The sequence below is a fragment of the Oculina patagonica genome, chromosome 9 (genome assembly GCF_052425735.1).
Source record: "Oculina patagonica isolate OP01 chromosome 9, crgOcupat, whole genome shotgun sequence".
NCBI classification, from domain to species: Eukaryota; Metazoa; Cnidaria; class Anthozoa; order Scleractinia; family Oculinidae; genus Oculina; species Oculina patagonica.
The window spans coordinates 9,185,571-9,212,070 of NC_135766.1; the positions used below are offsets into that span (position 1 = coordinate 9,185,571).

The following is a 26,500-nucleotide window of genomic DNA, read 5'->3' on the forward strand; positions in this document are numbered from 1 at the left end:
TGTACACCATTTCCACCTTGGAGCCGATGGCAGCCACTAGTACATTGCTACTCTGTGATCTAACAAGTGTTAGCATGAATAACGCCACTGACATGCTGGCCGTTAACCATAAAACTCAGCCAAAAGAAGGTAATTATATTTAATCTTTATTAGCACCTACTGCATAATGTAGCCGTCAATATATACATGTATGTTTGGTGAAATTATTTTGGCCGACAGACTGTGACCCCTGTTACATTCACAGAGTAATTTAAATACTGTTACATTCACAGAGTAATTTGGGAGTGGGCATATAGGTATGCGCTGCAGGATAGAGGATGTTTTTTTTTCTGTTGCTTTCTGCTTTCTCAGACTGACTTGCGAATGTTTATAAATTCCTTCAGTATATTAAAAACATTTTGTAATATGTACTTTTGGATTTCTTAAGTACACCTTAGTTTGTAGAATGTATTATGCACCAAATCAAAATTTTGTTTTTCTGAATAACAAAGCCTTGAGCAGAATCAATTTTAAAAATGCAGCCAAAGAGCAAATGCATGGAAACTGTGTTAAGCCGCCTTAATTAGACGCTGAATTTTAAAAAAGAGAAAGGGATAACAACCGTCCAGTCTTTGCTGTATTTTCATTATCCACGGTCTTCTCTTTTTGTGAGTCTATTAAGAAATTAAGTTGCTGTAATTGATATTCATGACTTTTTACAAGCTCCTCAAAAATCATTAATGTAAATTAAGAAAAGTCTATAAATTTCTTTAGCTGTGTCAGTTCAAGTTTTTCTTCAAGAAATGATTTTTATCTGCACCCTAAGCATGAAGCAATCAAGTGATGGAGAATTTGAAAGCGGTCATTTTTATGACGAATTATACCACATCATGTACAAAGAGTCTTGTGCGAGACAGCGAGGCGTGCGAAGCAAGATCTTGGGCGCTTTCCATTCTACCAAATATTCCTGAAATTTAGGAGCAACGGCGAATTGAACAGAAATTTCCTGGGAAAAGTTCCAGAAAATCCGGAAAGTGTTGACTTTCCGAAATGCGACCCATTCACCCCAAAAAACCGGGAATTCCAGGAGCAAAATCGAATGAAACTGAAATTTTCCGGAAATATTGTTTGCGAAAATTTGGGTCTACTTTGCGAGGTTGTCCTCTTTTCCCGAAATTTTGTAAAAACTACCATGATTTTACATTCAGCCCAAGTTCCTTTGGCGAAAAAGCGCTTTGAAACTCCGTGTTAAACTCGGTTGTTTTTTCGTTGCTGTTTTGCAAAGTTAGAGTTACAAGAGTTACAAGTAGATAAAGGGAAGTATAAATATAAAATAACCGGGGGGGCTCCGCTGTTAGGCTTGGCTAAATCTATATATTATAAAGAACTTATCAATCGCTCATGAATAATAATACGTCACGTGTAGGCACGTAATAATCCCTGGCTAGTATGGGTTGTCTGCACTTGTAACCAATAAGCTGTTGGGTTGAGTTAATGGCATTTGGTACATAACAAAGTAGGGGGGTTCGGGGGCATGCTCCCCCGGGAAAAATTGAATTTTGAGAACCTCAGGAATGTTATTTTGGGCATTCTGGCAAATTTCTTTTACTCTTACAGAAGCCTCTTTACAACAGTTAAAAGTACAATTATATTTAGTGACCCCCCCTTACAGACCATATTTTTTTGGCTGGTCCCCCCTTTAAAGCCAAATTTTTTCGGATGCCCCCCCCCCCTCAAATCCCACCAGCCCCCCCTATCTCATAAAAAATGAACCGTCCCTAATGGAAAACGTTTATAGCTAACACAAACATTCTATAGCAAAATATATAAAAGTTAAATAAAGGAAATAAGTATTAAATATTTAATAACTACTAGGTGCCAGATGAACACTCATTAATGTTGGCAGTATTTCTGTAAGAAGGTATTTTTGTAAGTCTGAGAAAGTAAACAGGCCCCGTCTTCAACCAGATTTATGTTTATTTGAAATGATTTCATCCCAGTCTGGATAGTACAGTTCCTTCATTCTTTTGGCGTGCCTTTCAAGATTCTGTGCTTTAGTCTGAGTTAGCAAACCCAAAGGACACTCAGGACCCATATCCCAGATAAACGCAGCGATGAAAGCAAAAAGTGCTGCGTCAGCCAGACAAGGCTTCTCTCCAAACAGGAATTTCTTCTGGCCCAAAATTTCCGACACCGCAAGCAAATCTTTCTCACCTATTCCATACACTTCTTGCTCCGAGTGCCGACCAATCCCGTGACCCCACATATTTTTTCTGCAGCTCCTTTGTATCATATGAAATACCAGATATTTGACTGGAAAGGCGAGATGGCCAAACCACCTCTCTCTAAGAACCGGTGCATAGTCTGAACACCAACGGTAGTAAACCATCGTCCTGTGAACAGAAAGGAAAACAAAAGAGTATAGTTTGTTTTGATCGTGCTCAAAGTCGTAAATGCACATTTCATGTTGTAAAACAACAAATACAAGCAACGAGACGTTATACATATTTTAATATTATCTTGTTATTGGTAGCGGTAACTTATTATGGTATCGGGGATTTTGTTTCGGAAATATAATTTATTGTTTTGGAATATCATCTTTACGATTTTTGAGAGTTTATTGTTGGAAATGAAAAGCTGGTATCTTAATAAGCGCTTGTGGCCACCTGCTATGGTTTAGCCACCTGTTGTTTTTAGCGCATTAGTAAACTTGATGTGGACCTCTACAAAGACTTTTAGCTATAATGGATATCTGTTCATGTTTTAAATAAGATTTTTAGTAGAAATAATGGTTAACTATCCAATGGCCAGAACTAATGCGGGATATCAGTTGTCACTCGCTAATATTTCGAACGCTTGTCAGTTTTAGTTTTCCACCTGTTGTTTTAGTCGCCTACGCTCTTCCCTTCAGTTAGCAGGGCAATCGTACGCTTCGCTTGGTTTTGACCTAGCCCAAATCTGCCTTCTTTTCGAGCTCATTAGCTATTCACCGTTATAACCAATCCGTTAGCTTAAAACTACCGCTACCCTTCATTGGTTCTGAGCCTGGAAATTCTAGCCTGGACGTGCTAACTTAACTAAAATTAGCGTTGATGTAAACTATGAGAGAACTCTTTGTGAACTAGCTAACAAAAATAATTGAACAACTGAAAACGCCTCAGAGAAAGAATTGTAAAGCCTGAAACTAGTGTATTACATTAAAGAAGATCAAGCAAATTCTTGATGTCAGTATGCCTAGTTGGAGTGTTGGAGTAGAGTCGCTAGTTCCCCCAACAAACTCTTCTTTAACAATGTACTTTTAGGCTAGAAAAGCTGTCTGCAAGTACTCCGTTACCCTGGGTACTAGAAGATTTTTAAGCGCGCAGAGGAAACGGAAATCGCGCATGAAAAGCCTCTGCCACCCAGAGTAGTACTTTATGCAGAAACCATAGAATGACCACAATATCCCAGTAAATTGTTACAATGAACACCGGAAACGGCCTGAGCTTTTCACGAATATTACCGGAGATTTTCCGTGCATATATTCCGAATATTACCTTAGATACTGCTCATTAATATTATGTAACAACGATCTGTATTAGAAAGGAAAACCCAAGAAATACCACAGATTTTCAAAAAGACTGTATTCGTCGATTTCAAATAGATAACAGTGGAGCCTCTAATAACGCCCAACTCTCTATATCGGCCACATCCCCACAGAGACAAGGATTTTTCGTCCAAACCGAATTGAAACATCCAAACTACAATGGGTACCTTTGCTATGGTGGCCGTTCTATAGAGACGTTCATTTAACTTTAAAGGTGTTTTTTATCATCAGGTAAAGGTGACCAAGTTCCAATGCGTTCTGACTTGAACATTACAGGCGTCGACAGTGCAATTTTATCATGTCCATTGTTCTGGTGCAAAAAAATGACGTCTTTTTATTATAAGGTTCTTCATTATTTGTTTGTTTGTTTTTTGTTGCTTTTCTTTGCCAATGACTTGGTTGTCTTTTTTAATTTGAAACATAACATACAAATATATTTTGAAAGAAGAAGCTTGTATCACCCACAAATGTAATAAAAACCATAAATGTAATATCAACCATAAATGTAATACTAACCATAAATGTAATAACTTTTAACCACAAATGTAATAAATCCACTAACCATAAATGTAAATAATTTGCCCATAAATGTAACAAACTGACCAACCATAAAATAATGTAATAAACTGGCTACGACTTCCAAGTAAGGGGCCACAAACTTGTCATTCTCTTTGTGCACTTCTTACTTCAGGACACGTGACTCGTTCATCAAGTTAGTATTTTAACCCAGAGACCAAAACCCAAGAAGCTATAATTATGGTCTGCGAACATTTAATAAGTACCCAAAGTATGATTAAAAAGTCTATATACCAGAGCGTTTGAAGTACTGGGGGTTTATGACCCTGATTCCATCCATTTGAAGGAGCTTGCAGTTCTCTTTGAGTCAAGACGAATTCAGTCAAACATCACATTATAAGGAATACGCCTGTTTTACCATTACCAGATCCAAGATGGCAGCGTTCAGTTGTCGAGTTTTGGAAAAGATTTCGTAGGGTTACGTTTGGTGAATAAAATATCTTTGTATAAACTTTTTATTGGCGTAAAGAAAATAAATGGCCATTCTGGAGTGAACTTCTCCTTTAAAACCTGGAATAACAATCTAGTAATGAACTGTCGACATACCCCAACATGTGGAAATAATGACAATGTACTACAACCTTTAAAACTTACAAACAATGTTCAAGTCGTCATAATAAATATGCGAAACAAAAATCGCCAAAACAAATAGCGACAAATATAATTTGGATTGGAAAGCTAGACCATTTTTGACGGATCGACGGATTCCGTCATTAAATTAAGACGGATCGGCGATTTGGAATACCCCTTTACACGCACCACTACCCCCCCCCCCCATACCCCCCTACCCCTCTCCCCCTTCCTTATGGAGGGAAGCACCACACAAGAAGACAGCGACTGCTAATAAAACACTGGCCCTACATGAACCAGAAAAAGTCGTGTTTAAAACACTCCAGTTCTGTCTTCTTAAGGAGTATACAAGAAAAAATAAATATTCTTATCAGAGCCTTAATACAGCCAAAGTCAAACGATAAAGTTTTTAAAAGTTTCCTATTTCAAAACTGTTCACAACAAACTCCTATTACTAAAACCTGTGGATGCCTCCGCAGCGATCCTTTTCACTGAAAACAGCGACAACAACGGATATTACAATTGTTTTTGTTTATTACTAGTTGTGGGGTAGCAAAAAAAGGGGTCTGGGACCGGTCCATGGGGGGGAGGGGGGCACAGGTTTTGTCATCTTCCACAGCGTGATGTGTTCACGACTTGCTTGTGCCTTTTGAAGCAAAATTATGCGTTAACTTTCTTCTTAATGAGATCAGCAATAGAACTTGCGGTGCTCACGAAACAAGAAAACTGTAAATTAATGTTTAACTAGTGGATACTGTAGTGAGTTGTGCGCGTACAATAATAATCAGCCAAGAAAACAGTGAATCCTGAGAAAGCGCATAATTAACTTTAATCGCTTTCATGCATGGCTAATTTATGTAAAGCTCCTCTCTCTTCACTGCACTGCACTGCTTTAGTCGGGTCATATCTTTCCATATGGTACGCAAAAAAGCAAAGTCTTTCTTTCCGGCTTAAGCCATCAGGAAGAAATAAATAAATCTCGAACTGTACTGCCTATAGAAATTTACCCTTGTCATGGTCTGTGCTGCTGCGTGACAGTCATTAAAAGGGCTAATTAATTCTGGAACCATACACGAAACCTAAAACAACATAACTAGCAATACAACAGCTAATATGAGATGAGTACACTTACCAATAAGTATTTTCTTCCAACATTGTACGAATGATGTGAGAAATTGCTTTTTCTGTGGCGCTCAAATGCGAATCGATATCCACTTGGAATTCTTTCTTCAAAAACTCAATGCAGAAATTTGAATCAGCGATTTCTTGCCCGTTGAACTCGATCCACGGCTTTTTTCCCTTCTTAGAAACCTTAAAGCCATACTCATTTTCGTACGGGATCTTTGTCATTCGAAGGAAAGTTTCCAACTTTAAACATGGCGGACTAGCGCTCAGGACAACATCGAATGGACCGGGCTGATGTAAGACAACTGTACCAGGCTTGGCGGGCCTCTTGCTCTTTTTTCCCTTTGTAAATCTCTTCACGAGGAGATAGATAACAAGTAACACAACAGCAGCGATGCCAGAATACAGAACAGAAGTTGAAATCTTCATGGTTGTTACGATTTATGAGCGCGCGTAGAGTCTGGAGGAATGTTCGTACGTATTTGTCACGCAACAACAGAACAATTCACCACTCCGCGTGTAGTGTTTCGAAGTGTCTTGTGACTCTTGAGGTAAACAAACTCCGAATGTTCGGACATCCGGCATTCGCCGAACATACTTGCACAATGGGTAGTGTACAAGCAGAAAGGTCAGGACTAAAAGATGTGCTTATTGTGCTTTTCCCGATATCCTGAATCCTGGGTAAGAAATTAAACCTAAACGGCAATTAAGTCAAGTTCTTCCACTCTTTTAAACACGCTAAAAAACGTAAAACGTACACAGACGCCTGTACGCATGCTAGCAGGTGGCGGGGTTTAAGGTTTGAGCCCGGGACCACCGGAAAACAATACCAGCGCCCGAAACCACTCGGCCGCGCTGGCTTCGTAAATACACGGAGGACTTGGTTGTCCGGCCGTATTAGGAGGTGTAAGTTCTTTGGTCAGGGCTAATTTCGGAACGGCTACTAAGTCTGCTTGTGACTCGTTGATAAACCCACGGGAATCTAGGAGTGGGCGTTGGGGACTCACCTGTAGAATAAAATTAGGCCCCTTTCCAAGTGTGTATGAGTGCGATGTTTAACAGCGTCGAGGCAGTTGAACCTCATACAAAATATAAGTTTGATAATCAGGTGGGGCCTACTGTATTTCAAATCATTAAAAGAAGCTTGTAAATAAAAGTAATGGGAGAGAAAGACGTCATATGCTTTTTTTAATATTTGATATCACCTCTGTACAAAATAAATATATAAATATCTTTAAATCAGTTCATCATAAATAGAAGAATAAATAAACTAAAATAAATAATTTGCATCTGTTGTACCGAAGCATGAATGAAAAGACCTCAATCACGGTATCAAGATTTATATTTCTTTAAAATAAGTTTATCCCAATCTGGGTAATATAGTTCCTTCATTCTGCGAGCGTGCTCATTAAGATTTTTAGCTTTGGACTTTATGAGTTCATCAAATGGACTTTCTGGACAATCCCAGGCAGATGCAGCGATGAAAGCAAACAGTGAAACGTCAGCTAGACAAGGCTTCTCGCCAAACAAGAATTTCTTCTGACCCAAAATTTCCGACACCGCAAGCAAATCTCTCTCAGCAATTCCATACAGATCTTGCTCCGAGTGTCGACCAATTCCCTGGGACCATAGATCCCTTCTGATCTTACGCTTTATGCGGTACACCACCAGATGTTTTAGTGGAAAGAAAAGATGGCCAAACAGTTTTGCGAACAACTTCTTCCGTATGCCCGCTCCATAGTCAGACAACCAACGGCAGTAAACAAGGGCCCTGTAAACGAATTTAAAACAGAAAGGTAACTTAGAGAAAATCATCACTTGCAATGCCCATAACCATTGAACCTCATTTACATTCAATTCACTTTACCCGTGACTGAAGATTTCAGACTGAACGTGCGTTTAGCCGTCTTCTTTAATTTGCATTGGTCGCATTATCGAGGCCACTAAGTAAAAAGTGTAGTATTATTTTGACCAAAAGTGCAGAAAAATCTGGGTGTCTGGAAAACCCGAATAGCGAATAGCGAATAGTCGCGAATACCGAATAGTACGAATAGTGCGAAATAGTCGCGAATAGTGACGAATAGTCGCGAATAGTGACGAATAGTCGTTGAATAGTCGCGAATAGTGACGAATAGCCGGGGAATAGCCGTAACTAGTCGCCGTGAATAAGCCTATAGGGTTTCTACAAAATTTACCGCCACACGCACAGAGCAATCTAGAAGTTCAAGCAAATTATATATCATATGCTTACCCGCTCACTCTAAAAGAGAGTGCAAGTCAAGATGTAACTAAATGAATCACTTTTATTGATCTATTAAGCCTATATGTCAATGCCGACCGACCATAAACTGTATTTACTCACATTTCACATTTGCACGTTCTATCAGCAAAACAATGAAATACAAATAAGAGAAAAGTTTTCTGTAATTAGTTTATCGATGTGAAAAGACAATAGAAGTTGTGTTATAAAAACAACTCCAAAGCCAGTCTTATTCGCAGCCGTTGTTTAGGCTCGTCACGCAACGCTTGCTTGCATTAATTTTATTCCCCTTTCTTTTTTGAACTCTGCCTGGGGCTGTCGATCACCAGCAAGAAAACAAAAAACACAACAATAAGCTAATGAAGACACTTTTTAACGGTATAAAACAAAAGAAATTCCGTTTATCATTTATAACTTCTCTCCTACCAAGCATCCATTTTATCGGGAAAATCTCACGTTGTTGCGAGGTACTGGGAAATACATGTCTCTAATTCGTCACTATTCGTCACTATTCGCGACCATTCGTTACTATTCGTCACTATTCGCGACTATTCGTCACTATTCGCGACTATTCGCACTATTCGTACTATTCGCTATTCGCGACTATTCGCTATTCGCTATTCGGGTTTTCCAGACACCCGAAAAATCTCCACTATATAAGTATACATAAGTGACGGGTCTTAAAAGGCCGGAAATGATGTCATTGTTCACGTATACGTATGACCTCATTTGTTATTCTCGTGTTTTGTGACAGCCATTCAGTTACATCGAAACAACGAGCTGAACTAAGAAGTAAGAACTGAAGAATATTGCTACTAAGACGTCTTTAGTGAAAAACTTCTCTTAACAAGTCGAGGATAATTTAGTACCAAGTTGGGCGTAGAGTAGAGTGTTTGACCGGCGCTAAATTTCTTCACTTGTAATGGGCTCCTGACTTGCATAAACAGACTAGAAGTCAGATTAGTCTGTTCTTCGTGGAACTACTTATTGATCGATAAGAATCACTTATATAACAATAGTTTTAAACAAATGACGGCCAACACATAAATGCCGGTACCTCCAATAATAGTTGGGGCGGCTGTGTGTACCCGGCAACCCGCGGGATAATTCGGGAAAATACTGTATATTCACCTACCAATAAGTGTTTTCCTCCAACATGGTTCGAATGCTGTGAGCAATGGCTTTTTCTGTGGCGCTCAAATGACGGTCAATATTCACCTGAAATTCTTTCTTCAGAAACTGAATACAGAAATTAGAATCAGCGATTTCTTGGCCACTGAACTCGATCCACGGCATTTTCCCCTTCTTGGAAAACTTTAAACGATAATCATTTTCGTACGGGATCTTTGCCATGCGAAGGAAAGTTTCCAACTTTAAGCATGGTGGAGAACCGTTCACTGATAAATCAGTTGGAGCGAACTGATGAAGGATGACTGTACCACGCTTGGCGGGTTTCTTGCTCTTTTTTGATATCTGCATAATTAAAATTTTCGGCGACTTTTCAAACACCGTGTTCCAGAAACTTCGGAACTCGCTTCTACTCGACACTGAATGCTAGAACTGTACAGCAACTCTTTTTATTGCTGGTATTGAAGTCTATATATGGTATATCCGCTAACTAACTGATAAATTTATAAAACGACGTGATGATCAGAACATCTGTCAGAGTTTCCTTCACATGGCCACAATTGGGTGTTCAGATGTTATCATAAACAGGAAGACGGAACATTAAATACCGCCGGGGTTCCGAAGTCACGAAACATATTTGCTTACGCTTGCTGAAACGACAGAAGGTTAAAACTAACACTTAACGATCGTTATATGTGTAAAAGCTACCGTCTGTTTTCACACAATTATAACAGAAATCCCGTGTCAGGCATTTGACGAGTGGATGGGCGAGTCGTGAGCAAAGAAATCAGTTGAAGCATGATTAGAGAGGACGTCAAATATCTAGCTGGCTAATTCCTTCACGATTACACGTTACGTAACCAAACTGAATTTCTTATCTCGAACGGTTTCACCCTAAGCTGAAAAAAATCGCCCACTTTAAAAGCATAAGTAAACCCATCATCGGCTATTAATCCGCGGGGAATTATGCGGAAGATAATACGACAGGCGTAACCGGAAGATACTTGTAGCGCACTGAAGGTTCTGACCCTGGTTAATTCACGTACTGTCGACCTTCAACATCACTTGCTTTGAAGCGGACTTTACCTTACATTTACCGTTGCCAGATATCAATAGCAATATTTTGCTGCTTTAATTTATTATAAAGCTAAATTCTTTCACTTCGACTTCGTACAGCAAATGCGATCCAGTAATAATTGTTAGTTGCGCAACACCGCACATGGGAGTTCCGTATTGTACGCGCTTAATCGAACAATGAAAACTTCCCATTCAGATAATGTCCGTTTCTCCTCATAGATACACTGCAATATTCATAACCAGAGGAAATGGCATCAAGAATCCGTCCTTTTTTAGTCATCCTAAAATTTATGCTGCTACACTTCCACGCAGTTACCGCCAAGTTTACCTAATGAAAGAACGGAGAATGTCAATTTCACGACTCTCATCTTTAATTTTTATTTTTTGGCTCAAATAATGCGATGTCAAATTAACGATTAATGAAAACATTTCTCCAATTGCCCCCTGTAAACTTTATCCTTGAACGACTTTGAATACAGGAACACTGAATCTCATGATGGTCTGCTAAGCTGACTACGTAAGATGTATTTCCGGTCCCTCCTAAGTTCAGCTGCGTCTCGGCTTTTGAAACAAAATCGGAGTAGTTTTGAGAGGTATTATTCCTTAAAAAAAAACTTTCTGTAATTGATGATTGGAAGGGGAGTCAAGAGTGTCTTGCTCTAACTCCGTAAGCTGATTTAGTTTAAATTCAGTTGCAATTGGCCATCTGCCACACTCGCGTGTTACTGTCTTGATTGATATCCACGTTTCCTGTTCCGTTAAATGCATCTTCTTAAGTTGCGCCCCTCAAAGAATCCCCGTCTTATTTGTGGTCATAAATAGACGGTGGCAACTAATGCTGTAATTTTTGGAAAATTTTCTTCCTTGCGCATGTCTAGAGGGAATTAAATGACTGTGTAAGTAGCTCAGTGTGTCGGGCTTTAACCAGTCCTGAGCCAGCCTTGATCTTGTGCGGTCGCGCAAGGTGCACTTGGCGTTGTGGGACTCACTGTTTTCCCGCCTAAACCGTTGAAATGCAACGACGCCTCTTCAGTATGGTGTAAAGCATGATTGGGCGGCTAGGAAAATGTCCATGTTGTTTATCAGTCGTTAGATAGCCACGCATCGTTTGGTATCTAAGATGTTTCATAATTTGAGGTGGGTCTTAATTTAAAACTAAAAGAAAAAAATATATTTTAGGCTATGTAGGCGATGTGGTTCATACACAAACCTTGGTTACGGTTTTCGCTCTGGCTGTGACGCATAACATGCATGTAAAGTCGATGATTACATTTTCGTCCTTTTCATAACTTTCAAAGACATAACTATTAAATTTATAATATTGTTAATATTTATGTGCAACGGTCATTCAATTAAACGCAATAGCTATTCCTCTGGCATTTGTTGGTTAATACAACTGAGACCATGTTTGCCCCTTTAAAAATGAAATAAACTAAAACTATAAACTAAAGCTATTAGGTTTCATACCCCAGATGATATTCACAGAACTGCTTACAAATCAAGAACAAATGTGAATAATGAATATATTAAACCTAGTTTAAGACTTAGGCTTGATTATGTGACAGGAAATTAGCCTTTCCTTTTGTATAAAACGTAAGGTTCCTTATCATTTTATAATATGTGGATCTACTATGAGCCAGGGAGCAAGCAGACGGAATCTCCTTTAATCAGATTTATGTTTCCTTCGTGAAATGATATCATTCCAATCTGGAAAATACATCTCCTTCATTCTCTGAGCATGCTTCTCTAGATTCTCCGCTTTAGACTTGGTCAGTTCAGCAACAAACCTTTGTGGACAGTCCCAGGATGCTGCGATGTAGGCGAAAACTGCAACGTCAGCAAGGCAAGGCTTTTCTCCAAACAGGAATTTCTTCTGGTCCAATATTGCCGATACCGCAAGCAAATCTTTCTCAGCTATCCCATAGACATCTTGTTCTGAGTGTCGACCGATACCGTGTGACCACAGATCACGCCTGGCCTGTCTTTGTACCATGTAAAATATTAGATATCTGAGTGGCAAAATAAGAGGGCCGAACAGTGTCCCTCGCACGTAGCTGGCATAGTCAGATAAAAAGCGGTAGTAAAAAGGGCCCTAAAACAGAAAAGGCAGAAAGGGAGTTTTAAAGTAATAAGTCATAGAAGAGGCACTCTTCATGCTCAACCTTAGCTACAAAATTAAGACTGCACGCACTCTTTCTGCAAAGCTTTCTTCGCGATGAGCACTCGTAGCGTTGTGAGTTGAAGTAGTGCGCCATTACGTTGCGTTTAGTGGTCATTATCTGGAAATAATTAATTAACTCAACACCATTTTTTCATCTGGTAGATACTTGCGAATTTAAGGACAAACCACCATTCTCGGATGCCTGGAGGCACTAAGAGGGGCCGAGGAAATTCGAAACTATCTGGGGTGGGGGAAGAAATCGGTGAAGAAATGTCGGGACAAAAGCGAGGGGCCCGAGCCTGGGGAAAGAGTCCCACCACACTAGTTCCAAATAGCCCCCTACCTCCTGATTATGCAGAAAAAATATGAGTTAACCCAGTTTAGCGTCTTTTTCATGTGTTTTCTTAAACCGCGATTGGTTGTGGTATTGCCCGTATCAAGAAAATTGGCTCAACTTTGATAACATTAGGCTTTGTTTTACGACCTAAAAAAGACCCTATATGGCCATTTTTGAACAAAGTTTTAAAAGGGGGATTTCATGTTCAAAGGCTTGGTTTGCGTCTTCACAAGTGTGAGTAAAAAGTTTAGCACGATCTCGAGTTTAAAGCGTGGGTTCGCGTCTTCACAAGTATGAACAATGAGTAAAGCGAGGCTCCCTGTTCAGTATTGTCATCCGGCAGAGGTGGGCCTATATCCGGGGTGGGAGGGGGGCTTATAATCGGATTTACTTTTTTTTTCAGGTAGATGGGTCTATAACCGGGGGAAAGCTTTTAAGCGGGGGGGGGGGGGGGGGTGGCTCTTAACCGGAATTTTACGGTATGGTGGCTTGTACATGTTTACCTGTGCGACGCATTTCGTCATATTTCTATGTGATCGTTTGTACCGTGCACCAAAAAAAATAATGCACACAGTAAATACCACTTGGTTAAAGATAAAATCAGTCAGTCGACACTTCTAACCCCCGGGGGTACTCCCATATGTGGCCTATAGAGGTATGTGCCGCCCGATAGGGTATGGTTTTTGAGGTTCTCGGTCCTTAAAATAGGGTATCATTTTTGCTCCTTTTAGCAATGAGTTCCCTGTGTGATCCTTAGACAGGGTACCTAAATTCTATTAGCTAAAATAAACGCCCAGCTAAACGAAAACAAAGGTATCTTAAAACTGAATTTTCTGTTCATTTATGTGTTTGCTCCTTTTGGCAATGAGTTCCCTGTGAGATCCTTAGATAGGGTACCTAAATTCTATTAGCTAAAATAAAACTGAATTTTCTTTTCATGTATTAGTAAAGCGATTTTATAAAGATTCGTGTCTTGCCGTGCGCGGTTAGCCGTTATTTGGGTCGTCATGGAACGCTTCTCCTCCCCTTGAATAGGATGTCATTTTTCGGTCTTGGGCCTTAAAAAAAGAAAACAATTTTCGCTTTCTTTATCCTTAAATAGGGTCAGGGTTTAAGAACCTTGGCGGCACACCCCTATCCGAAATTTATGGGAGTACCCACCCCCCCGGGGGGGGGGGGCTTCTAACCTAAGAAAAAAGCTCAGAAAATTTTAAAGTTTTGATTTTTTTTCTGAATCTTTTTTTCCCGATCATCTGGAAGTCTAGATCTATTCATTGTGTTGTTGTTTTTGTATGTATGCCCTAAGTATGCCCTACTACCGCCAACAACGAAACAACAAGCCACTAACTGTCCTTGGGTATCCGAGGACACATGTGAGGACGAGGACATACGTGACGGGTGAATTAGTGTTTTCCTGGTATAAAGCAGCTATTTAATTTTCATAACAGCTTTGATGCACGTCAATAGAACGTCTCTACTTTGATGTAAATAATAATCAGTTTGTAGCTCAATGGACAAACACGAGCCACGAGCGAGCCATTTAAGTTGCACAATCGAATTAAATTCCTGCTGTTAGAATGGAGTGAAATTTTTGTTGTGACTTACACACTATATTTACCCTATCGGACATTTGACCCAATATTAATTTTCAAGGCTCCTAGCTGTGAATTACAATCACATCACAGTCATGATACAGTCAGTTCATTGAAAATCATAAATGGCACATTCAAAGGCCTTTGCGGTTTATAAATCGTAAGATATCTATCTTTGGAATTTATAGATCACTATTCCCTAGTTCTATCGGTGTTCCACATTTAACGTACATTGATACACCTGATTTAAGAATCGTTGACCCATGAGAAAGCATAAACCATGAACGATGCGACCCAAATGTTACTGGGAAATCGGGAAAAAATGATCGTCGTCTGTGACAGTAAACATGATAATAAGACAGGTTGCATAAATCATGCCCCCTATCTCCATGGAGATAACAATGGAAAAGTGGAACGCTGGATATGAATTGGGAAAATGCGTTCTTTGAAAAAAGGTTTTGTTCGTTTTTGATATAAATCAAAGCTTGTGATATATATTATAATCTGTTATAATAAACTGTTTGTTTGTTACTTGTTGTTTTGACTGTGTTGCTTGATATATCGGTGCTGGGATTTTTTTTATACGTACTTGGGTGCATTGTAAATTCGAAACCATTTAACTACAGAAGCTATGAATTTCAAATATTATAGACAATAAAAAGATAAACAATTTCTCAAAGTTTCAGGTCTGTGCGGTGTACCATTCGCGAGTTATTCGCGAGTTATTCGCCGTGATGTCAGAGAAACCATCTGGAACTCAATTCTGTTTATAGCGGCAACCTTTGACTCATGAGCTAGTACCGTTTCACATAAGCACCACTTGTTATATCTGAAATGTTCAATCTGCTGAAAATGGGAAGGAAAGGCCTTTTTCAAACAAAACAGCTTTGTCACGGCACTCAGCTTGATGTCACATACGACGGAGAACTCAAATATCCAAAGCGCTCTGTTTAAAAAACGAATGACACTATCGATCTGGAAACTTGCAAAAAGATATATTTTTAGTTTACCTTACGTCTAAGGACAACGAAAATTTAGTAGGCCTAGTTAATTTTGATTTTAGAATTTTATGACCAGTGATGACGTAACATGAAAACCGAGAATTCTTTAGAAAAGTAATTCGGCGCAAACAATTCTACAGTGTTTTCTGAATCAAAGTTTGGACCCCACCAATCAAAAATTCCTATATCCGCCCTCTGAACTTAACTTTATCCGGAAAAAAAAGCGTTCGTTTTACCGCGTGTACTTTTATTGGAGTCATTACATCCATTGGATCCACCGAACGATCGTATACGCCTGATAAGTCCAATGAATGTTTTAATTTTTTTGGGTTTCTATTCCACAGTTATTCCATACGTTAAAACTTCACTTAAGCCGGGAAAAAAATCAGCGGTTCTTTTACTGCGTGTACGTTTATTAGGGTCATTACATCCATTGGATCCACCGAACGATCGCATACACCTGATAGGTCCAAGGACTTCCTTAAACGGCGCAAATCCTAGAATGGAATTGATCCAATTGTAATGAAAACCCATCACTCAGTTAGGAACGAAAAAATCAACCTGGGATCATGGAATGTACCGACCAAGCACACGGGACATCGATTAAATGTGAACTTCAAACTGATATTATCATGTGTCAGATGGCTTACAGTTCTGTCGCTGCATAGGAGGCAAATACCTTATTACATGAAATTTTCGCGACACGTTAATTTCGCGATTTTGAGGTGCGCATATTTCGCGACACTTAAATTTCGCGATTTTGCGAAAATTTTGTATTTTGAATCACTTTAATTTCGCGTTTTTTAGTAAGACACACTTTACATTTCCTTGGCAATATTATTTTACATTCCATTGATTTAAATAAAAACGACTTCATCAAAGGAAAAATAACGTCAAAATTAACAAAAACGAAAGGGCAGGACTAAAATCTTGGAAATAGCAACAACAGAGCAGTTCTCACAATGTCTACAAGTAGGTTATGCTTGTACGTGCATGAGTTATTGTTCTTGAGTCAATTGACGACAACATCCATTAAGATTGATAATTTCTTCCTTCAGTGGTACTAAACTTATTCTATCTTGATTATTGACATAATGTGAGTCACTTAATTTTCGCGTCATGTTATGTTCGCGACACTTATTGTTCGCGTCACTTAAATTTCGCGATTTTTTTGGAATCGCGAAATTCGCGAAATTAAAGTGTCGCGAAAATTTCATGTAATAAGTGACAATACTTATTCAAAACTGTGTGTGTAGTCAGTGCCAATTTTGTCTCTGATATCATCAGTTCAACTGTTCATACCTATGTCGCATAGTCAGTATCCAACCGTGAAATACTGACTTCTATTAAGGTTATCTAATACACACACCTTTATCTTTTAACTTTCAGAAAAAAATGATGAATTGAAGCAATCAGGTCAGGCCCAGTCCAGGGGGTACTCTAGTGTACTATACGGGTAGGTTTCGCCGAAAAGAGGTTTTTTTAGGCTCTATTAATATAACAGGGTACAAATTCATGAGCTGGAGTTGGTAGAGAAAACTGCATTTAGTCCGGGAGCTACGAGCACAGAAATGACGATTTGCACTTCAAGAGTACTGAAAAGGTTTTAACTTAATTAAATTCTCATTTTGCAGACCTGCAGACAGCGGTGCCTGAACCCTTCGGTCCCTTTATTTCTTATACAAATTACAATAGGCTCCAATATCGTGCATGGCTCAGAAGTGATGGCTTAATTGATTACGTTAAACTGGACAAAGAAACTACCAAACAAACAAAAACGGTAAATATATCCCTTAACATGAAGGGTACCTCATTTCTTTGTAGCAGGAGGTAGGTTAGTTGGCTATATAAAAAGCGTGACCCAGGATTTGAACACGGGACGACCGAGAACATATCCAGCAGGGGCGGGATTTAAAGTTTGAGCACAGGACCACCGGATAACAATACCAGCGCCCGAAACCACTCGGCCACGCTGGCTTAGTAAATAGACAAGCCAGGGCAAATTTCGGAGCAGCTAGATACAAAATATACGCTTAGTTAACAGGAAGGGGCTACTGTATTTCAAATCATTAAAGAAAGCTCGTAAATAAAGTAATGGAGAGAAAGACATCATATGCATTTTTTAATCTTTAATATTATCTTTGTACAAATAAAATACATAAATATCTTTAAATCAGATAAACATTATAGACAGAGAAATAAATAATGATTTGAAATACAGTAGCCCCTACCTATTAACTAAGCGTATTTTTTGTATCTAGCTGCTCCGAAATTTAGCTGTAGAAGTCTTACAACATGCGCTAAATTGGCATTAAATTATTTTTCTGCCGATGATGCCCCCGGGCCCTTGAATGTTACCTACAACAAAACCGTAAACGCCATACTTACCAATAAGTGTTTTCCTCCAACATTGTACGAATGCTGTGAGCAATGGCTTTTTCTGTGGCGCTCAAATGAGAATCAATATCCACTTGGAATTCTTTCTTCAGAAACTCAATGCAGAAATTTGAGTCGGCGATTTCTTGCCCGTTAAACTCGATCCACGGCTTCTTTCCCTTCTTGGAAAACTTAAAACTATAGTTGTTTTCGTACGGGATCTTTGTCATCCGAAGGAAAGTTTCCAACTTGATACAAGGCGGAGAACCGCTCACGGATAATTTTGAGAGAACAAACTGGTGTAGGACGACTGTACCAGGCTTAGTGTGTCTCATGTTGTTTTTTTCTTGTAATTTCTTTGCGAGGAGATAAATGGCAACAAATGCTACTGTAGCAATGCCAGCATACGCAGATATCTGCATGGTTACAAGTACTTTCACGTGCTGTATCCGCGTACCTGTGTACTAATCAGCTCCCGGGAGTCAGCTCAACTCTGTCACGCAATGACACAATGTTTAGTTTATTTACATCTGCTGAGTCATGCTATGTACTTATTGGCTGAGTGGGATCCGGAGGGCCGGACGGAAAAATATTTGGCTCTCGGTCAGGACGCACGGACCAGCGAGGTCCGTACGTCCTGACCGAGAGCCAAATATTTTCCCGTTCGGCCCGACCTAACTCATTCAATAAGGATTTTATCAAAAGGCCACTCAATATTTTATTGTTTTTCTTTCGTGGATGCAGACGCAGCGGCACGTTACGCGCGCATTTTGAAAAGCCAATGGTAGCTCGTAATTTATTTGGGAAGCCAGTAAAGTGCATTTGAACTGCGATGTGCGTACAAAGTTTTAAAACTTCTGTAAAAATTGCCAACCAAATCTCCGAGCCGTTTAGCTCCATCAAATTCCAAGAAAATTGAAATCCGACTAAATTCCTCGTACAGGATTGCAGTTAGTGGAAATTTCAAAGAAAACGTTTATTAAGGACTACAACAAAGAATTTGCCTGACGTTTCGGCTAATCGTCGTCGTCTCAGCAAGGACTGAATTTAACCTGGATGAACACCTAAGCGACGTTTCTTCTGAGCCGAAATTCACAATTGGTTTGAACGAGAGGATTAATTAATTTTCCAACAAGAAGGATTTTACTTGTCAAAAACAACATTTAGACCATGATCTATGAAACTACATGAATACTTGGAAAGTGATTGTACTGGCAGTTCAGGATTTTGCTTCGTTTCGTTCCCCTTCGGCTTCAAATTGTTTTGCATACCACGGATCGCAGGATTCATGAACGTCTGCTGTTGCTGCTTAGTCCTTGAATTCGTTAGTTCATCGACGATCGATGTTGAGCTCTGCATTACAGTTGATGTCCAAATTGTGCTTAAAATGCTTCCTGAAAACAACCGGGAACTATATTGATTAGGTTAGTCGCAAACATATTCTCGCATTTTGTTTGTTGTGATTTAAAAATTATACAGCCTGAGAAAAGAGAAATTTGAGTTTACCTCGCATTTGCATTTTTTTCTTTAATGTTTATCATGACTACAAACCAGGATACGTCTTTGTCCGATTATGTTGTTTTTTGACGGCTTTTATTTCGATTTTATTGGCGGTTGTTGTCCGGAGTATTTCTTCATCATTTGCCGAGTTTAAACACGTTTTGTTTTGATTTTTGCGCCAGCAAACTACATTGCTTTCTAGATAGTAAAATTTTAATGAACATGTTGGACATTCTTTGCTTTTTAGAGAAATCTCAACTATCGCTCATCTGAATTCAAAGCTGTGAAATCAAATGGTTCTTATTCTGGCATCTCGCAAAAGTAGCGCTAGCGGAGCCGTACGCTTTTCTAGTGGGGCCGTACGGCTTTTTCCGGCCCTGCTAGAGCGAGGCGTGCGGCCCTCATACGGGACTTTTTTCATATGGTTTTCCAAGGAAATTGCGTGATGTTCCGTACGGGTCATATGATAATCTGGATTCTGTAACATCTGGAGCCGGAATACCAGGAACGGACAGCGGACGGTGGATTTGTTAAATATAATTTACTTGTCTGCCCTATCTCCTTGGAGAAAATAAGCTGGATATGAATTGGGAAAATGTGTTCTTTAAAAAAAGGTTTTGTTCGTTTTTGTTATAAATCAAAGCCTGTTATAATCTGTTATAATAAACTGTTTGTTTGTTACTTGTTGTTTTGACTGTTAGTTTGCATTAAACTTGAGGCGCGTGATGACTTCTAAATTGTACTCGTTATTACAGTGCTGGGATTTCGTTATCGTACTCGGTTAAATGTTATTGGGTTTCTGTAACATACGTTTAAACTTAACTTTAGCCGGGGAACAAATAGCGTGTGCTTTTATTGGGGTCATTACATCCATTGGATCCACCGAACGATCATAATTATACGCCTGATAGGTCCAAGTACTGTTTTAGATTTTATTGGTTTTCATTGTTCCGTTTCGTCAAGAATTGAGCCTAATTAGTATTTCCTTCACTACACCAAAGATCACTATTATTAGGATCTGGTGTTGAATGTATGATTATAGTCAATCATCTCATATACATTGCACACTAATAGAAACATCATTACCTCTCTAGCTGTTGGTCAGCTTAGTGAATGTAGAAATGCGAGTATTTTACTGCTTCAAGGAATGTTGAACTGATCACTATAATATTGCACGTCACTATGGAAAAAAGACAAAATATTTAGCTGGTTACTTCGTGTAGCTAGTGTAGTTTTCACGTCTAGCTGAGACATAAGGGCTAATCTTGGTCTTGTTTGTAAATAATGGGTATAATTTCACCTCCAAAATAGGCCACTTGGGGACAAGTCGTGGGGCCCCTTTTTTTTTGCGTCTAAACAAGGCTTGCCTGGGAAATTCATGATAAACAGCAGGACAGACTTTCTCCGCTGCAAACCCGAGACTTTTTAATCTGGCATGCAAGAGAGAATCCGAGAATAGATTGCTTAAAAAATCGAGGCGACGAGACCCGTGAAACTGTGGTTAAAATTATGCGTGAAACGTATTTTTGGAGGATCAATTTCGCCAAACCCAAATCTTCCGTGGATGTTTCACGGTTTTCTAATATAATTTTTAAACGCTTTAACCCCACGCGCGTGCAATCAAAAAATATCCTCTTTTCTTTGATGGTGTATGAAAAGAAGCTAAAGCAAAGACATAGACATGGACAAAGACATAGTTTATTTCACCACGGAGAGCTTAGGCTGCCGTTGCTTGTTAAAACGCTCTTGTGAAATAAAAAAAGGTTTAAAAATACAAATAATAAAAACGTTTTAAAAAAGGTAAAAAGTATATAATTTTTATATACAAGTATAAACCGATGTTCAGTATGCGCCAAACAGGTACGTAAATTTTACAAAGAGCTAAAAAGCTAAACAATGTTTCCAAACAGATTTGTACGACTTCTTGCGGGAGGGGGAGGGGGAGGGGGGGGGGGGGGTCGCAGGCAACAAAGGCGTGTCTTTTTCTTAAGCACAGCATAACCTTTTTCTAATAGAGAACTTCATGTATAGCCGTTGCCGGGTCACAACTGAACATTAACTAACATATCGGAAACCAGCGGTTATATACCTACGTATTCCCGTGCCACCAGAACTGTGGTTAGGCGATTAGGGTTTTTCTAACAAGGCAAGACCTGCCTGTTTTTATGACGTTGCCATGGCAACGCAAATACCATGAGGACCTAGTTGGCATATCAAAATTTCCGCAAAGGATAAATGAACAGCTACTGAAAGTTTTAGCATTGTAGAGTAAATCCTTTTTTCAAAATTTGGAAAAACCTTAAAAACCTTTTAAGTATAAAAATTATACTTAAAAGCTTAAACTACGATAAAATATGCTTTAACAACAAATTACGCAGCTGGTAGCAATTGTTATATTCAACAGAATCCGAGCCGTTTTTTAGTACAAAAATAAAACGGAAATACCAACGGAGTCTGTATCTGATATTTAACATGTCTTCCAAGTTCTAAGGAATGCGAAAACAGATTAATGGTAACAAGAATAGAAGGGTCAACATTCCCTTCAGCATCCCCGATGGTCTGAAATCCAAAACCAGTGAACTATAAAAAGATATGTTAAGGCATGTAGCCACCAGTCGTGCAATCTTCAGGCAGATCGACGAACATGGAGAGCAAAAGCAAAAAGAGCTCCAATGTTCTTCTCTTTGGCCTTTCATTCAATTTAATTCTGACGTTGGCTTCTCTTGGTTTCACCTGCTATTCACTACATCGGTTAGATTCGCGTCTAACAGCAGTTGAACGGGATTTGTTGGTTGTAAACAGTGATCCATATCAGCTTGCCAATCGCGAGATTGTGACACCAACAACTACACACTCCCCTCAAAGAAGTGGATCGCAAAGGAAGGAAGCTGTCGTCAAAAGAGCTGCCGATGGTCAATCCATGTGCCGCAAATGCAGCAGCGTCTGTTTAAACTGGAATGGGCATCGCAATGTAAGTTGCTCGTTATTAACTGTGGTTACTTCCGTATTGAACACAACAAATCGCTCGTCAGAGGTCAAAATACGAAAGCGTATCTAGCAAAGCAACCAAAATCGATCAGAGCGTTTCAAGCTGAAATGTACTACCTCAATCTAACCTTGAATTAAAATTAATGTTTTAATATTCAAGAAAATAAAATCCGGATTAGTTTTCAACAAGATAAGATTAAACATAATGACTCTTCCTTTCTTCATTAAGAGTTAGGACATGTATGGTGAATATTTTACTAGTCAGTTGGCTTATAATTATGTCCTTGTTTGTTGCGATGTTACAAGGGATGACTAAATAGCAGGAGATAATAATTACGATATACATGTGTTGTGCCAACAAAGCTGATATTTATCAATTTGTTGAGAGTGCAATGAGAATCAAGTTAAATTTTCGGTTGACTTAATATTTCATGTTCCATGTCGTTATCCTTATAACGTCCCTGGTTTGAACAATATGTCTCAGTACTTCGATATATCTTTATAACCAACAACGGAACTAGTCAGTATGTCCATTTAAGTTAAAGCTATAGATATCCGAAACCTCTATCCTGTTGTGCTTATAACATCCTGTTCGATCCTGTTGTGGTTAATTAAAACTTCCCTTAATGCTTTAACCCCCAGCACGGATTTTTTTTATCTTGTCAGCTTTCCTGTCTTTGACAAAAGCGCGTAATTTACTTGGGCGCCTCAGAACGTCATCACGGAGACTCAACCTTAACTGAACTGTTGTGCACTGAATGATTTGCTTGGTTTTCTTCTTTCTTTTTCATTGGAATTTTCATTGTTTTGTTACTGTGACTGATTTGAGGACCAGGCTATAATTTTACTTACTAATTAATTGGATGACAACAACCCATTAATTCCCAGCACCAGATAAAAAGGGCAAAAAAGTTTGTTCTGCAAGAGTAGAAGCTTCAAACAACTGAAACTTAAACACAACTTTTCTTTTTAATCGACAGAACGTGACAGTGGAAAGAAGTCAGGGAAACGTAGTTTGCGTGGAAGGTAAGATTTATGTGTAGCAAAATACTTCTTCATTACGGGTCAAGTGACTCACACACAGTCGATTTCGGTTTTCGTAACATCGAATGACCAATGGTATTGCATCTCTCGGGATGTCCCCCACCTACCAGCAGTTTTTTTTTTTGTTAAGTTTCTTACTGGCACTTTTTACATCTACTGAAAAGTAGCTGGAGATAAGCACTGTGACAGTAACGCGTTTTGTATAAGGAAATAAACGCCATGGCAACTCTCAAAACCTGTCGCTTTTTAAAAAGGGTCCGGGTTAACGTTGGTTACAAATACTGGATGTTCAGGCAGTATTTGTTTCTTTTTATGTCTGGTTTCCAAAAATTATTGGTGTATTTGTTAGCGTATTTTTTCGAAAGTCGCTAAAAAGTCCAGAAAAACCACCGTTTGCATTTGAAATCCTAGAACATTTATGAGAGCTATCTATTATGGATGCCGGTGTCACCAAATAAATACATAAAACGTGAACAGACTTCACATTAAACAAACTTCATTAAATTTTTTGTGACAGCGTCATACTGCAATTGTTTGATTTCATCAGGTCGTGTGGGCCCTCAAGGCCCACCAGGTCCTCCCGGTTCACCAGGACCTACTGGTCTCCAGGGCCCTCCTGGTAAAAAAGGAAGAAAGGGAACAAGGGGTTCTCCTGGCCCGCAAGGAAAGCGAGGCAGCAGAGGATTACCAGGACCCCCTGGGGCTGCAGGTCCGCCTGGTAAATCAACACAACTAGAAACAAGCCCTAGTAGTGGGCGGCAGTTAGGTAAGTGGTGAAATTTAACGATGGACTTCTGTGATAACGGGGATTTGATTTGGTGAATCCGTGTCGACCTGCAGTCTAGAATTAATGCGTAACACACTTCGTTCATTTAGATTTATTTGGTAACATGGGTAGTCATTAACTAAACAAAATATTTTGCAAGGTAAAATCAGAAGCACGTTTGTTTGAACATATAGGAAACATATAGAAACAAGGATTATTGATGGGAATGCGCATCTAAAATCATGGTGCCAAGTTTCACGTCAATTTGAATTTTTGGAAACTATTTTCGGTTCATTTTGAAAACGCGTCCTGAGAGGTACTACGATATTTACAACTGCTAACCCTCCCAACCCCAAAAACATAAGAGGGTATAACAGGTATTTCTTTAAGTATAATATACACATGACCTAACCCCAGGCAGAATGAGTATATCACCTGGCAAACATAACTGATTTCAATCGTGTGGATAACGTCGAAGTCACATAGATGCCTAAGAATTTTAAAATGAATTGTAAACCAAAACGCCACCCGCAAAGTTTAATGTAATACACTAGAGAAACAATAATCTACTCAAATGAAATGATTTGCTAAAAAAAACTAAGCTGAAAGAAAACGTTTCTTTTCCTTCTCTCGGCTCTAAAAAAAAGCAAGTGACAATAATCAGTAGTTTCGTCCATAGGAACAGCGCTGATTCGAGCTATTTGTTTGTTTGCTTGTTTATGCTTGTTGCTTGACTATAAGCTAGAAAATGCGTAAAGACAGTTAGATTCAGGCCATACTTTATCGCAGCCTAATAAGGCAAGCATCTTTACACAGTAAAGTAAGCATGTCACATGAAATGTGATAGATTATCTGAAGGAACGTTAGTAGGGAATTCAAACAATGATAAACAGAATTTTTATTGACCTGTGCAGTTTATTGCACAAATAAACCACGAGTGCCAACAACCAACCTTTGTTTTCTAGAATTACCACGCCTTGTTGCAAAGCCTTATCCTTCCGTTACGGTTAAAGAAAAACAAAATGTCACATTGCCTTGTAAAGCAGCTGGCTTCCCACCACCAGCGATCACGTGGTACAAAGATGGACATGTGATAGAAGATGAAAGAAGGCAGTTTAAAGAAAGAACTTTGGAAATAAAGGAAATTCAGTATGAAGACCGCGGTATCTACACCTGTACAGCGGAGAATCTGTTGGGCAGAGTTCAATCATCAGTCGATGTAACTGTAAAAGGTAATTGTTACGAATTTTTAAATATATTGTTATGCATCACATCTTAATTCGAGCACCAACTTCGAAAGAAGTGGTAGTTAAATTGAGTATTTATCGGCTTCGACTTGCGTTTAGGAGAACTTTTAAACATGACAGTTGAATAGTTGAATATTCTGGTACTTATAATATTACTGCACGGTGTTTTGACCTAAACTGAAATGGCATGAAATGTTCTTTCTTTTTTTTTTTTTCAATTTTCAAATCTTGTGTGGTATTTTTGATTGGACGAATCAGGCGGTTGCACAGTAGTTCGTGTGACGCAGAAGTTCAAAATCAGCAAATCTGGGCTTGAAACAATCAGCAACAATTAGCAGAGCGAGTTCAAATGTAACACCAAGGTTGCCATGAAAAAGGTAATTTCATTTTTTTTTTGTTTACTCCTTTTTTACTTCTTATCTGTTTAATATATTTACAGTACCAACCAAATTTACCGCCAGGCCAAAAACTTCTGTAACCGCTTACAAGAACTGGGATACAGATCTCAAATGCGACATATTTGGCTATCCCTTACCTGTGATCACGTGGACAAGATCTCTCAAACAACTTCCGGTCAACAGACACGTCATTGATGGCAACAGACTTACGATTAAAAGCACGACAGAGGACGATGGTGGTGCTTACGTATGCCAAGGAGCTAATGAACTGGAAAGTGTTATGGCAGTGACATGGGTCGTGGTTAAGGATGTGGGTAAGCTTAAGAATCTTAAGATTTAAGAATTCGGGCAATTATTGTGAATAAAAGCGCGGTTGTAATATGTTGATATGTTTGTTTCTTTAAGTGAATCCACACATTGTGTCAAGTCCTCCCAGTGAAATTCAAGTGCCAAATGTCGGTGATTCTGTGAATTTAAACTGTTCTGCTCGTGGCTCGCCGCTACCCAAATTCAAATGGTTCAAGGATGGACGACGTGTTAATTCTACAGCGATGCATGTCGGGAAAGATTTAATAGAGAGTGAATTTAACATTCACAACTTTGAACCAAGGGACGCTGGGACCTACACTTGCCAGTTTCATAATGACAAAAATGGGACAGCGGAAGCCAACTCAACTATATGTATGTGAATAATTTGTTCGTCTTGATTAGTGACAGAAATCAATGAACTTATTTTTCATAAAATTTATCTAAAGCCGGCCGTACACTAGATCATCTAGATCTTAACAT

At 39.1% G+C, this 26,500-nt stretch overlaps 4 protein-coding genes across 7 annotated transcripts in view; 1 reads left to right on the top strand and 3 right to left on the bottom strand.

Moving 5' to 3' along the window:
* The window catches only part of LOC144665657 (CUB and sushi domain-containing protein 3-like), a 546,049-nt gene that overhangs the window by 173,874 nt on the left and 345,675 nt on the right, over nt 1–26,500 (bottom strand). The window lies entirely within an intron of this gene.
* On the bottom strand, nt 1,818–18,190 carry LOC144665763 (failed axon connections homolog). 2 transcript variants are annotated; one of them, XM_078527059.1, is made up of 2 exons: nt 17,781–18,190; nt 1,818–2,372 (listed from the first exon to the last, which is right to left on the bottom strand). In XM_078527059.1, the coding sequence occupies exons 1-2, from the start codon at nt 18,188–18,190 to the stop codon at nt 1,940–1,942; spliced, it is 843 nt and encodes a 280-aa protein (XP_078383185.1). In that variant the 3' UTR covers nt 1,818–1,939. The 2 variants fall into 2 exon arrangements, with proteins under 2 accessions (XP_078383185.1, XP_078383184.1); XM_078527058.1 differs by lacking the exon at nt 17,781–18,190 and adding an exon at nt 5,844–6,315.
* On the bottom strand, nt 7,128–9,993 carry LOC144665779 (failed axon connections homolog). The gene is made up of 2 exons (XM_078527072.1): nt 9,232–9,993; nt 7,128–7,607 (listed from the first exon to the last, which is right to left on the bottom strand). The coding sequence occupies exons 1-2, from the start codon at nt 9,573–9,575 to the stop codon at nt 7,169–7,171; spliced, it is 783 nt and encodes a 260-aa protein (XP_078383198.1). The 5' UTR covers nt 9,576–9,993; the 3' UTR covers nt 7,128–7,168.
* Nucleotides 21,749–26,500, top strand: part of LOC144665675 (roundabout homolog 2-like) — a 28,842-nt gene continuing 24,090 nt past the window's right edge. For 2 of the 3 annotated variants that reach the window (XR_013572998.1, XM_078526957.1), the window contains exons 1-6: nt 21,749–22,239; nt 23,237–23,282; nt 23,848–24,066; nt 25,032–25,298; nt 25,753–26,025; nt 26,117–26,392. Coding sequence is in view for 2 of the 3 variants with exons in the window: in XM_078526957.1 (XP_078383083.1) it covers nt 21,913–22,239; nt 23,237–23,282; nt 23,848–24,066; nt 25,032–25,298; nt 25,753–26,025; nt 26,117–26,392 (1,408 nt within the window). In the remaining variant the exon portion in view is untranslated. The remainder of the gene's footprint in view (nt 22,240–23,236; nt 23,283–23,847; nt 24,067–25,031; nt 25,299–25,752; nt 26,026–26,116; nt 26,393–26,500) is intronic. The other variant, XM_078526956.1, reaches the window with a different exon arrangement.